The 13,560-nt window shown below is 46.5% G+C and overlaps 1 protein-coding gene across 1 annotated transcript in view; it reads left to right on the forward strand.

The window, feature by feature from the left end:
• The first annotated feature begins 7,643 nt into the window (after positions 1-7,643).
• Positions 7,644-13,560, forward strand: part of STOX2 (storkhead box 2) — a 178,824-nt gene continuing 172,907 nt past the window's right edge. Inside the window, exon 1 of the mRNA XM_018565669.1 lies at positions 7,644-7,989. Within this exon, the coding sequence (XP_018421171.1) occupies positions 7,665-7,989 (325 nt within the window). The 5' untranslated portion in view covers positions 7,644-7,664. The remainder of the gene's footprint in view (positions 7,990-13,560) is intronic.

The raw sequence follows: 13,560 nt of genomic DNA on the forward strand, positions 1-13,560 counted from the left end.
TGGATTCCCCTCTCCCCGCTCCGATCTGCCAGCGCTGACTGGCAGAACGGACGGGGGAGGGGGCCGGTACAGCTGGCTCTGCCTCTAGATAGGCAGAGCCAGCTGTCACTCACGCAGCTGGGCGGATCCCGTCATCTACGTCGGGATCCGCTCCGGCTGCGGCGTCTCAGTATACCGCGAGCTGTAGCTTGCGGTATACTGAGCTTAGGGTAACGGGAGGACGCTAGTTTGTGTCCTCTCGTTACCCTAAGGAGAACTATGGGGAAAAACACTGACCCCATAGTTCTCCTTTAAATGGGACTTCAAGGGGGGCGTGGCCGGCGCATGGCGGAGTGAGTCGCATCTTCCCTCTGCTCCCGTGCGTGGTGCCCCTTACTGCCTTTCTACAGCTCCATTAGCGACCTACAAACCTGATGGGTACCAAGAGACACCCCAAAGCACCTTCGGGCACGGGTGGACGTAAGTCGGGGAAACTTTCCACCTTCTTCCAGACCTCACAGAGGTCGCCGCATTCGCCCGGGGACCCGCCGGCTAGAGTGGGCCTAGTGGAACGGGCCCGGAACTCGCCGCGTGCGGACTCCCCTGCTGGACGCGATGGCGCTCAGGCCGGTATATCAACGTCCCGGATAAGCCTCCCCCACTCCCCGTCGATGGCTTCGGTATCGGAGGAGTCAGTGGATCCGGCTGACTCTGGCCGAGAAGAGGGCGAGGATGACCTGAAGGCCTATATCCGCTCTCTGCCCACACGTGCAGACCTGGAGCGTTACGTGTCTCGGATGGAGGCTGCCTATAAAGCTGAGATGTTTGGGCTAAAGGCTGATGTCGCACATATCGGATCACGTTTGGATGACCTAGAAACTAACCAGGACACAGTATCTTCCAGATTAGACCTACACCATCAGACATTGCAAGATCACTCGGTCCAACTACATGATCTGATTTACCAATTAGACGACCAGGAAAACAGATCCCGGCGTAACAACATCCGCCTCTGGGGAATTCCTGAATCAGTGGAACCTGCGGCTCTCCCTGACATGGTGTGTGCCATTTTCAATCAGCTCTTGCAGAAACCCACTGACGAACCGTTAGAGATTGACCGTGCACACCGGGCCCTGGGACCGCGGTCAGCCGCCCACAACCGTCCGAGGGATGTAATCTGCAGAGTGCACTTTTACTCGGTAAAAGAAGCGGTGATGTCGGCGGCACGGCAGTCTGATGAGATCCAGTTTAACGGTTCCACGATCCTCCTCCTGGCGGACCTATCTCGTCGTACCCTGCAGATGCGCAGAGCCCTCAAGCCACTACTGGAAGTGCTTCGTGCAAATAAAATCAATTACCGCTGGGGTTACCCATTCCATCTGATCGCATCCCGCGATGGGAAATCCTCGGTCTTCCGACACCTGGGTGACCTTCCACGGTTCCTTGGCTTTTTTCAGCTGGCCCAGGTGTCCCTTCCGGATTGGCCCTATACCACGAGCTTTCCTGATGTTCCGGTCCGTGAACATTGGCAGACACTCTCGTTGGACGCTGAAAAGGCATTTGACAGGGTAGGCTGGCACTTTCTCCGTGCCTCCCTGACTCGATTGGGGCTTGGTGCCCCGTTTCTGTCCAAAATTATGGCCCTATACTCATCTCCCTATGCCCGCGTGTGCGCCAATGGCAGACTCTCCGATCCTATTAAAATCTCCAATGGCACCCGTCAGGGTTGTCCCCTGTCTCCTTTACTGTATGTGATCACAATGGAACACCTAGCTTCTGCCATACGCACAAATTCCTCTATACACGGGGTAACGGTGGGTCCTAATGAATACAAGACGGCGTTATACGCGGATGACCTCCTCCTGTATCTAACGCAACCAGACCTTTCGTTGCCCCGTCTTATGGAGGAGCTCTCCATTTTCAGCTCTGTCAGTAATTTTAAAGTGAACTACGACAAATCGGAATTGCTTAACATATCCCTCCCTAATAACGTGGCATCCTCCCTACGTTCGCGCTTCCCTTTCTCTTGGCAACCTTCTTCCCTTAAATACTTAGGCGTCCACATACCCTCCGATTTATCCCGTCTATATGACCTTAATTACTCCCCGCTGCTACACAGGACAAGGGTGGACCTCCAGTCCTGGAGTTCCCGCCCCTTGTCCTGGTTCGGACGCATGAATGTGATAAAGATGGATGTTCTACCTAAATTCCTATACCTCTTTCAAACGGTGCCCATACGCCTCCCCCGTTCCTTTTTTATCACCTTGCGGCATATTTTCCGCAGGTTTGTTTGGAGTGACGCCAAACCAAGACTAAATTACCGACTTTTGACGCGTCCCAGATCTGGGGGGGGAGCAGGCCTGCCTGATTTCCTCCTGTATTACAAAGCATCTATACTGGCCAGGACACTAGATTGGTTTCATAGCGCCCCCCATAAACAATGGGTGGCCTTGGAGTTCGTGGCCTCGCCACTATGCCCCAAGGCGGCGATGTGGTCCCCTCTACCGGACGTGGGTGGCAGCGCAGAGTGGCCCCTCCTTGTTTACTCGGTTCTATGGTGCTAGCATAAATCCCGTACTCCACTGCAGCTATCCTCCCTACCCAGCCCCTTGACCCCCATAATGGACAATCCTCACTTCCCCCCTGGCGTCCATGCTTCCTCCTTTTTGGGTTGGGACCGACAGTTCTGGCCACAGCTACGCCATATTCTATGCGGTACTAGCATGATCTCCTACCAGGCAATTGCCACACAGGGTTCCCTGGACGGACGGGCTTGGTTGCCATACCTTCAACTGACTAGCTACTACCGCTCCCTACGTTCCATTCCTGATATTTCACGGGCCCTCACCTCTTTTGAACAGCTGTGTACTGCTTCCACGTCACCCACGCATCTTATCTCCTTATTGTATCGTATGCTCCTCTCCCACTACTCCACATCCTTACCCTCTTACACTCACGCCTGGACCAGGGATGTAGAGCCCGCCATGACTGCCACCGATTGGGATAAGGTCTTTATATTCACGCATCGCTTGGCAATGTCTTGCAAACTGCAGGAGCGCAACTTTAAGCTGCTTACCAGATGGTACTTTACTCCAGTGCGATTACACCACATGTTCCCCTCGATAACGCAGACCTGCTGGAGGTGCCTTAACGCTGAGGGTACCTACATACATATGTGGTGGTCCTGCCCCCTGGTTAAGGGATTTTGGGAGACTGTACTAGATATTTATGACAAAGCTCATGCTACAACCACACCGAACACCCCTGCTTTGACCCTACTAACATTAATTCCCACTTCAATCTCGAAAGCAAAGAAATCTACCTTGAGGTTCTTCCTATTTGCAGCCAGACAAGTTATCGCGGCTCATTGGAAATCCACCCAAGTGCCTTCTTTAACAATGTGGTTGACTTGCATTAACGATACTATGCGCATGGAAGAAATGGTGGCTATAGATGCAGACCGCAACGAATCCTTTCGAAACTTATGGTTGCCATGGATATGCTTTCAGGACTCAGTTGCTCTCGCTGCCTTGTTGGTCCCAGCATCATAGGCAGGACTAGTTTTATCACTACGCTCTGCTGACATTATATGTTGTGGACCGGGATAAGTCTCAGGAACCTACTTGAGGCCTCCATCTGCCCTCGCGGGCAACCTGGTCGTTCTCATACCTTACCACTGTCTGTATTTGTATTGTGTTGTCCTTGTTTTGTCCTGTCTTGCGTCCATTGATCTGTCCCCCCCCCACCCCCCTTCCCCTATTCGTTTAATGAGGTATGCGGAGCCGTTCGGCACAGCACAGTAGCGGATGATCATATGCTTTTTATCGCTCTAAGCTCATCATTGGTTTATATGGCTTGAAGATACCCCCCATGTAAGGAGACATTTGATTGTGCTGGGTCCTGCGGACCAACTTACCTGTATACCTGTATATGCCCTGAAAATGTGCTATGTATGTTATATATTTTTTCCCTTGTTTGAAATGAATAAAACTTTATTTGACTAAATGGGACTTCAAGGGCATTCAGTTTGCATGCGTTTTTGATGCGTTTGTTGCGTTCCGTCGCAATTCGATGCAACTAAAATAGGGCAAGCAGTATTTTTTCTGGCTGCATCGGAACAGACTGCACTGGTGTAAATAGAGCACCAGAAATCCAATAGGAAAGCATTGTGAAGCATTTTTGATGCAGCTGAAAAAAAGAACGGGCTGCATCACTACTGCATCTGGCGTGAACTGGCCCTAACTGTTACACTTTTTGTGCTTCAATTTTGGATCATGCACAGACAAAGCTGACCTGTCTCACCTTCCTTAGGTTGACCTTAGGGTTGCCTGAGGCCACTCTACAAAGGATAATACAGAGTGATTGATTGTTTTGACCTAACCAAGCCCCATAATGAGTTTCCTACACCTGATTACTAGGTAGATCACCCAATGTTCTTCTCTGCATATTGTAAACGTAAAAAGTACCACCACCATGCCAGGACTATGGCTCTGATTGATGTATTGTGATTATGGGGTCTATTCACTAAGCTGCCGTAGGCAGCCGAGTTAATGACCGACCTAAAGCGAAGTGATTCACTTCAGGCTGGTACGGCTGATTTCAGCCGTACATCGGCTGAAATCAGCCGCACATCGGGTGGCTTCGCATGGCTTCGGTTCGGCCAAACATGCTCAGCAGAATGAGTTCGCCTCAGCCGATCCAACATCTGGATCGGCTAAGCCGAACATCCGGCAGGCTACTTGCTGCTGTTCGGTCTATTCTTATAGATGCCGAACAGCAGTGAGTGAATAGCCGAATGCCGCTGAGCGGCATTCGGCTCGGCTGTTCTACTCGGTCCCTCTGTGGGACCTAGCAGAACAGAAAAATAGTTTAAAAAGTAGAAAATAAATAGAAAACGATTGTGTGGCGCTAGCAGTGACAGCTAGCTCTGCCCAACTGTTTTCTATTGGCCGTTAGTTCTGCTGCCGTCACAAAAAAAGAAAAAAAAACATTTTCGCCATAGGAATGCATTGCTAGATTCCTATTGGCTATTTCAATTTGCAATAGCCAATAGCAAATTAGCTATTGTACCCGCCCTCTGCGGCCGTCAATCACTAGTGGGGACCTGGTGGAGAACTGCAGCAGTGGGCGGGTACAATAGCTAGTTTGCTATTGGCTATTGCAAATTGAAATAGCCAATAGGAATCTAGCAATGCATTCCTATGGTGAAAAACTATTATTTTTTTTTTTTTTATTCTGACATGGCTCCGTGAAAAAAAAAAAGTGTGGTGTGCAATATAGTGAAATGAAAAGTGTAAAATTATACAGCAATGAATGCAAAATGGCATCGGCTATAGAGGAATACAACAAATCCCAGCAATAGTACATTATAGCTGGTGTTATTCTGCATTGCGCTGTATAATGTAGTATTGCTAGGTGTTGTAGTCCTCTATAGCGAGGGGTATTCAGCATTGCACCACTGTATAATGTATTATTGCTGGGATTTGTTGTACTCTATAGCTGGGGGTATTCCGCATTGCGCTGTATAATGTATTATTGCTGGGATTTGTAGTCCTCTATACAGCGCAATGCAGAATACCACCAGCTATATAGAAATACAACAAATCCCAGCAATACATTATACATACAGTGTATAATGTATTGCTGGGATCTGTATTCCTATGTATAATATACAGCACAATGTACCATCAGCTATAGAGGGATACAAATCACAGCAATACATTATAGAGCATGTGGGAGGGGGGGTGCAGGCTTACCTGAGCAGTCTTCCAGCAACTTGTTTCTGAGATAGGGCCTGTCTATCTGCGGCTGTCATCCGCCCACACCTGCTCCTCCTTACTTCTTCTCCCCGCGTCCCTGTGCCGATCGTGAATTTGGGCGGACGATGAGCGTGAGGCGGAGAGGAGGTGCGGCGTGTGGAGCGTGGATGTGGGCGGATCTGGCAGCTGCGAGCATGAGGTGAGGAGGAGGTGTGGCGCGCAGCGTGTGTGGAGCCGTGAACAGGGCCAACCAATCGGAAGCCGATTAATCGATTATGTCGATTAGTTGTTGCAGCCCTACTTTGAAAAGCAACAAGTAAAACATGACAAAGTTTTAGCATCTCATGTTCAAAGGTGTATCCACGTGACAAGAACAGTTCCGTCCTTGGTTTTATGGCAAGACAGGAGGCTTCATATTTTACTACGCCTTGGAAACCCAATCACCATTGTGTAGTGACGCAGGTGAGCACCGCAGGGTTACACTTGCACTTATCGAGCATTGTTCGGACCTGGCGGATGCCGATTCGGTGCTTGACCCTACTGGGGAAGCACTTTTTGATCCCAGATTCATTCACCATCCCTGGTCATCGGAGTGGACCCTTCTGGACCATATTGCCAGATACCTACAAGTCTGGCTACGTAAGCCCTTAGACAAAGAGGTCCGCAACACTGCTGGGTAAGGGCAAGTGTAACACTGCAGGGCTCACCCGTGTCACTACCTAATGGTGATTGGGTTTCCAAGGCGTAGCAAAATATTCGCCTCCTGTCTTTAAAGTAAAGTATGTTAACGTGTTGTGCTGCATTAATAATTCTGTAGCAAGTCTGATATTTGGTGCATTGGCCGCCCACTGTTATTAATGGGCTTCCTTCATTAAATGCATGTTAATGTGTGACATAATGCATGTTAAAACACTTGCATTAACATACTGCGCAAATGTAAGTAGGTTATTTAACCTCTTGCCGTCCGCCCGTAGTAGAAAAACGGACGGACGGCACCGCTGAAATACCGCCAGGGAGGTTAATATAGGGGAAACTGTTTTTTTTTTTTAAATTTCGGTGATTTTTCCTTAATATAGTAAACAAATAAAAACCCCAGTGGTGAATAAATACCACCAAAAGAAAGCTCTATCTGTCCCCAAAAAAGGGTATAAAATTCATTTCAGTACAGCGCTGCATGACGGAATAAATGTCAGTCAAAGTACCGCAGCGCTGAATACTGAAAAATGGCCTGGATGGGAAGGGGGTTTAACACCGCGGATGTCAACTGGTTAAGGCTCTGTTCACACTGTCAATTTTGATGCGCGTTAGAGAAACGTGCAAATGAAAAGAAACACACTTATGGTGCCATTATTATTAATGGCACCCTAAATGTGGCCAGGAAGATGCGCACAAATGAAGAAAAAAAACAACGCAGAATGCATGTCACAGATTTTGCTAAATGCGCTTCTTTCCGAGCTCACTGAGCATTCAGAACCCTATTGAAACCAAGGCACACCAACAATCGTTCCGCTACGCCTAGGTGTGAATGGAGACTTCATGTATTTTCAGCGTGATGATATTATTATAATAGTCATCATTTGATCAGTTCCTGGTGCTGTGTGTGGCCCTCCAGTGACAGGGAATTCCAGTAATAACCAACGGAGAGTCAGCCAGGGATTCCTCATCACAGGGGGTGCTGTATGCTCCAGCAGGCAGCAGGGGGCGCCGGTGGTCAACTGTCACCCCTTGGGCCGGGGGAGGGGAGGCTGTCCGTAAATCAGACATTTATTACCCACCTGTAAATTCCACCCGGGACTGAGATGTGAGCCATTCTCCGGGGGTGACACAGGGCTGTGTGCTAATAGGCGAGTAGTGTCATGTCAGGAGTAAGTAGGGTGATGGGAGTATGATCCATCTGTCCCCGCGAGAGCAGTGTCCTGGTCACACATGGAGCCGGTACTACAGATCGCCCCGCACTGTCTGGCCGTAGTCCTCAGTAACAAGGACACCTCGGAGAGACTGCTGTTGGCCGATGACAAGCTCCGGAGACATCATGTCGGATATGAGATCTTCGCTGACTTCAAAGCGGAGAACATGCAGCACTTCTGGAACAAGAGGGTGACCGCTGCCATCGCCGAAACTTTCTTCCTGGGCTGGATCGATGAACATGTCCTACTGATCCAAGGCAAGGAGGAGCACCTCGGGGTGCTGAGAGAGGGCTGGGTGCGGAGAGCCCTCAGACCCCCCCCGGGATTCCTCATCAAGTATCTGGGTAAGACTTTTTTTTTTGGGGGGGGCCTGTAAACTGTGTGTGTATAGTATATGTACATGGTGTAGGTATGGTGTGTATGTATATGGTGTGTATGCTGTGTGGATAGTGTGCACTATGTTTATAGTTTGTACAGTGTGTGTATTGTGTAAATATTGTGTGTTATGTAGCATGCATAGTGTGTATGGTGTGCAATGTGTCTTTAGTGTGTATGGTGTGCATTGTGTCTTTAGTGTGCACTGTGTGTATTGTGTGTATAGCGTGCACTGTATATGGTGCAGATTGTGTACATGATGTGTATAGCGTGTGCATAATGTGCACTATGTTTATAGTTTGTACAGTGCGTGCATTGTGTAAATATTGTGTGTTATGTAGCATGCATAGTGTGTATTGTATGTATGTTGCACACTGTGTGTATTGTGTGTGGTGCGCACTGTGTGTACGGTTCAGATTGTGTATATGATGTTTATAGTTTGCATGGTGTTTATGGTGTGGATCATGTGGATGGTATTTATTGTGTGGATCCTGTGTATGGTGTGCATGGTGTGATTTGTGATTATTTTGTGGCGTATGGTGTGGATTGTGTCTATGGTGTGTATAATGTGTGCATGGTGTGATTTGTGAGTATAATGTGGAGTAAAGTGTGTATTGCATGTACTGTGTGTATGTTGTGTACTGTGTGTGTGGTGGTTGCTATAAGAGCGTGTCGGGCCCTCTATTCATTCATTATGCAATGTACAGATGAACAGGCGTCTCCAGTTTCTCCATACAGACCGGTGACATTGTTGTGGCTGATTACAGTTTGGCTTCTACTAAACATTGTCATGTACATGAAAGGATTTGTGTTGGATGGTGAAGCAGGCTGAGAAATGGGGGAAGGACAACACCCAGGTCCTTGGAGCCCAACCTGCATCCCGGGGGCCACATGCAGCCCTTTGGCACTTATTGTGTGGCCCTTGGGGCTCTGCAAACATTAGTTTGTACTTGGTGCCTACTCAAGTCTGTGAAGGAAAGGTTATTCTTTAGAGCGTCATCTAGTATTTACATGGTTTGTTATAAGGCCAGGCTCACATTGTTGTGCTGTAGTAACGCATGACACATTGATGTGCGTTCTCCTGTGCGCTAATGTGCATTGTGTTAAGGCAGCCCAGTCATTTCAATGTAAAAAAATGAAAATAAATATGATATAGTGCAGCCTCAGAGGATCCCCCCATTTCTCTACACCCTCTGAATGTATACAGAAAACTAGTGAGCAATAAAAGCACAACTTAGTATGGGCGCTCACCCCACACAATACCCTAAAATATCCCAAAACACCCCACAATACCCCAGAATATCCCAAAATACCCCAGAATATCCCAAAATACCCCGCAATACCTCAGAATATCCCCAAATACCTCAGAATAGCCCCAAATGCTCCAGAATATCCAAAAATATACCCCACAATACCCCACAATACCCCAGAATATCCCAAAATACCCCACAATACCCCCAGAATATCCCAAAATACCCCACAATACCCCCAGAATATCCCAAAATACCCCACAATACCCCCAGAATATCCCAAAATACCCCAGAATATCCCAAAATACCCCACAATACCCCCAGAATTTCCCAAAATACCCCAGAATATCCCCAAATACCCAACAATACCCCAGAATATCCCCAAATACCCAACAATACCCCAGAATATTCCAAAACACCCCACAATATCCCAGAATATCCCAAAACACCCCACAATACCCCAGAATATCCCAAAACACCCCACAATACCCCAGAATATCCCAAAACACTACACAATACCCCAGAATATCCCAAAATACCCCAGAATATCCCAAAACACCTCACAATACCCCGGGAAATCCCCAAATACCCCAGAATATCCAAAAATACCCCAGAATACCTCCTTCTGCTATAAATAAACTGGAATTTGACCTAATGAAGGATTCCCTCTCCTGATAGAACGATGGGGACAGGGGAGCTCATCCTACATTTGCATGAATTATACAATACTGAGTTGTTCTGCTTTTATGGTTTCCATGCATTGAATATGCTGTGCTTGTACCAATGTTTTGTAAGGCAACGCACCACAGTGCACGGTAATGCATGTCCATTAGCAAGGTGTGTAGGGATGCCATTGAGAATGTATTGCACGTTTTTCTCTGCTGTTCATCTGTTCCCGCTGCACTGATTACACTGATTTTGTGTTCTACAACTGTTTTGATGCGATGATGTCACAGGTATTACATATTGAAATGGTACTCATATATAATTAGGTGTGCTTTAAAGTGGAACTCCGTCCATTGAATGAAGAAGGGGTAGAACATCTGTCAGGTTTTTACTAGAGCTGCAGCTAACGATTATTTTCAAAATCGATTAGTTAGCCGATTATTAAGTTCGATTAATCGGTTAATCGGATAAAAAATAAAATACATTTTAAAAAATGGCTCCAGTGAAGGAATGTCTATATGTGGAATTTCGGCTGAGTCCTGCTGAATTGGCTGAAACTGGAGCATTGGGTGGCTCTGCCAGCACCACATCTAGTTTACAAAATTCGATTTTAAATCAACTTTTCTCAAAGGAGGCGGATGGAAAATTATCAGTCAAACAATGTCTACTTCCAATCAGTTGATGGCAATGTTCAGCGGGTGCAGAAGCAGCAGATGATGAATCCAAAATCCAGCAGCGGGGCTTCCTCCATCCACGCTGGAAGAATGTAATTAGTTCCTTCGTTCAGTCCCAGTTTATTGCTGGCTTAAAGCTGGCCATACACTGTCATATTTTCTTCATTCAACCTACTGGCTGAACATAGAAAATGGAGGAATCTTCCGCTGTTTGCACTGCATTTTGATGGCGGCCAACCAGCTCCTTCGATCAGCTGATCGAGGGATGCTGGCAGAAAGGTGGCAGCAGCGGCACCTACTGTGCGAAATTCATACAGTGCATGGCCAGCTTAAATTGGACCTTTACCCATATATTTATAATAACAACAAACACACCTCTAGAAATGTTTAGTAATGACAATCTACAAACACATACTTCTAGATAATTGCCGGCTTTGTATTCTTTGCATTCCTTATTTCTCTTTTCTTCCTCTGTCATCTGACAGTGGCCATGTTAACTAAGGGCAGATTACTAGCTTTCCTTTTACTTCCTGGATTTCTGGCACATGTGACTAGACATGTGGCTAGGACATGTGACCATGCACATCATCTCAGGGGAGAAAATGCCTTTCCCTGAGATCTCATGAGATTACAGATGAGATTCCCCAGGAATGCTCTGCTGATGTAACCTTCCCAGGATGCAATGCTTTACATCATTTGTGCCAGAACTGGACCAGGAAGTAGATGAACTCTATTTGTAAGCAAATGAAAAACAAGTTTGTTTAACTAACCGAATGTGAGATGATTTCAGATCCGCATGCCGAGCCGCATGCTGCTGTGATTTTTAGTACAAGGGGGTAAAGGTCTGCTTTAAGTCTCATTGGGGAGATTTCACTGTGACTATGACTTCCTGTTCTGGACCAACAACAGGTAGCCTGAAGAAACCTTCACTGTGACTATGACTTCCTGTCCTGGACCTACAACAGGTAGTCTGAAGAAACCTTCACTGTGACTATGACTTCCTGTCCTGGACCTACAACAGGTAGTCTGAAGAAACCTTCACTGTGACTATGACTTCCTGTCCTGGACCTACAACAGGTAGTCTGAAGAAACCTTCACAAAAGGTAAAAAAAAGCCCAACTTTGGGCATTGTCAATCAAACAAGTGTCTGTATTGGATATTTCCGCTCTGTTCCAGTGAAAGCTTTGAAATGTTAGATTTCCCCTCACTTCCTGTCCTGGTGATAAGTCATCAGAACAACAAGGGATACCAAATCTCCCTGAGGAGACCACAGACAGCAGATAAACATGATAGGGGTTCATGAGTAATGTCTGGGGTACTGAACTGATGGGCCTGAAAACATAATGAGAGCCCAGGTAATATGTTTAGATTTTTTTGGTTGTCATTATTTTCATATTAGACGGCTATGTACAAAGTTTGATTGTTTGCACCAAGCTTATGTGGAGTATAGAGGCTCCATTGTGATAGTACTATCTGTATTATGGGCTGGTTGTATCTGCTGATGTTTTAATAGGACAGTGCTGCTGTGACTATTAGATTTCATTGCTTTGCTGATCTCGGCATATTATGTTTGCCCTGTCATTATAAATCAGTGTACACCTTTTGTAATGTACAAATGACTTGGCATAGACCCCTATGTTCCATATCCTCTTTCATCGGATTAGAGAGCAGATTCTGTTTCGTCAGCCCTGAGGGTCCTGGACAGGGAGGACAGGTGATAGGTTCTGTAGAAGCCCAGCGTAAGCAGATTGAACCACCTTTGATTCTTGCGTTGTAGTAAATTGTGATCTCGAATCTAAGCTATCCGTCTTTTACCTGACCTGACCTATTAAAACTTGTTAAATCTACCTGTCATTTCAAAGCACAGTAGCTGAAATGTGATCATACTTGCTGTGCATGCCTTGTGGATTCAGTTCACTAGACTAGTTTGATCTACTTTTCTGTGACAGGTAACTTTATTGTTCCCTGGGGACAGCTGTAATTTGCAATTAGTTCTGTTTGTTTCTGCTTTAACGTTGCTTGCGTCTTGTTTTACATTTAAAAGGAAGGTTATGCATTGTCTAAAACAACCTTTTTTAACATGGGGGAACCCTTGAAAGTACTTTCAGGTCCCAGGGAACCCCTACTCGTAATTGCACCATCTACAGTTTATGGTCCAGTGGCATGGGCAGTCAGATGATATATAATAAGGAATAAAAGAATAAGAAATGTGACATTTGTAGTGTACAGTGGTACCTCAGTTCACCAACGCTTCTGTTCGCAAACAATTCGGTTCACAAACAGGAAGTTCGGCAAACTTTTGCCTCCGTTCACGAACTCTGCATCGGGGGACGAACATGACCGCGAACATCTTCTCCGCTCTGACACGTGGCCGTGGCTTCCTCTAGTTGAGATTGCGGTCGCAGACAGACCTGTGCACACTTGCTGTGAAGCTTTTTTGTGTGCTTTTAAGCACATACAGTTCTGTATAGTATTATTCAATCCAGCTTGGCTCCAAAGAAAGTGCAGCGCAAGCATGGTGGTAAAAAGAAAGTGCAGAGCGGTAATGAAGGTGACAAGAATGTGCAGAGCGTTTAATGAAGGTGACAAGAAAGTAAGTGTTCACTCTCTTCATACTGTACTGTACTTTGTTTCATATTTTTGTGGTTGATATTGTTTTTTACACATGGTTCAGAACGGATTAACCTTATTTACATTGAACCCTATGTGAAAATTTGATTCTGTTCGTGACCAAAATCGTTTTGCGACCACATTCATTGGGGTGAGAATGGATTAACCTTATTTACATTGAACCGTATGGGGAAATTTGATTCGGTTCACGACCAATTCGGTTCGCGACCAGAATCGTGGAACCAATTGAGTTTGTGAACCGAGGTACCACTGTATTTGACATCCTTGGCTGCTTTATACGAGTGTTTCCTGATATTGGTGGTCAGTAGAATAGCAGTAA

This window comes from Nanorana parkeri, unplaced genomic scaffold (assembly GCF_000935625.1).
Source record: "Nanorana parkeri isolate BGI_ZX_2015 unplaced genomic scaffold, ASM93562v1 scaffold871, whole genome shotgun sequence".
Taxonomy (NCBI): domain Eukaryota; kingdom Metazoa; phylum Chordata; class Amphibia; order Anura; family Dicroglossidae; genus Nanorana; species Nanorana parkeri.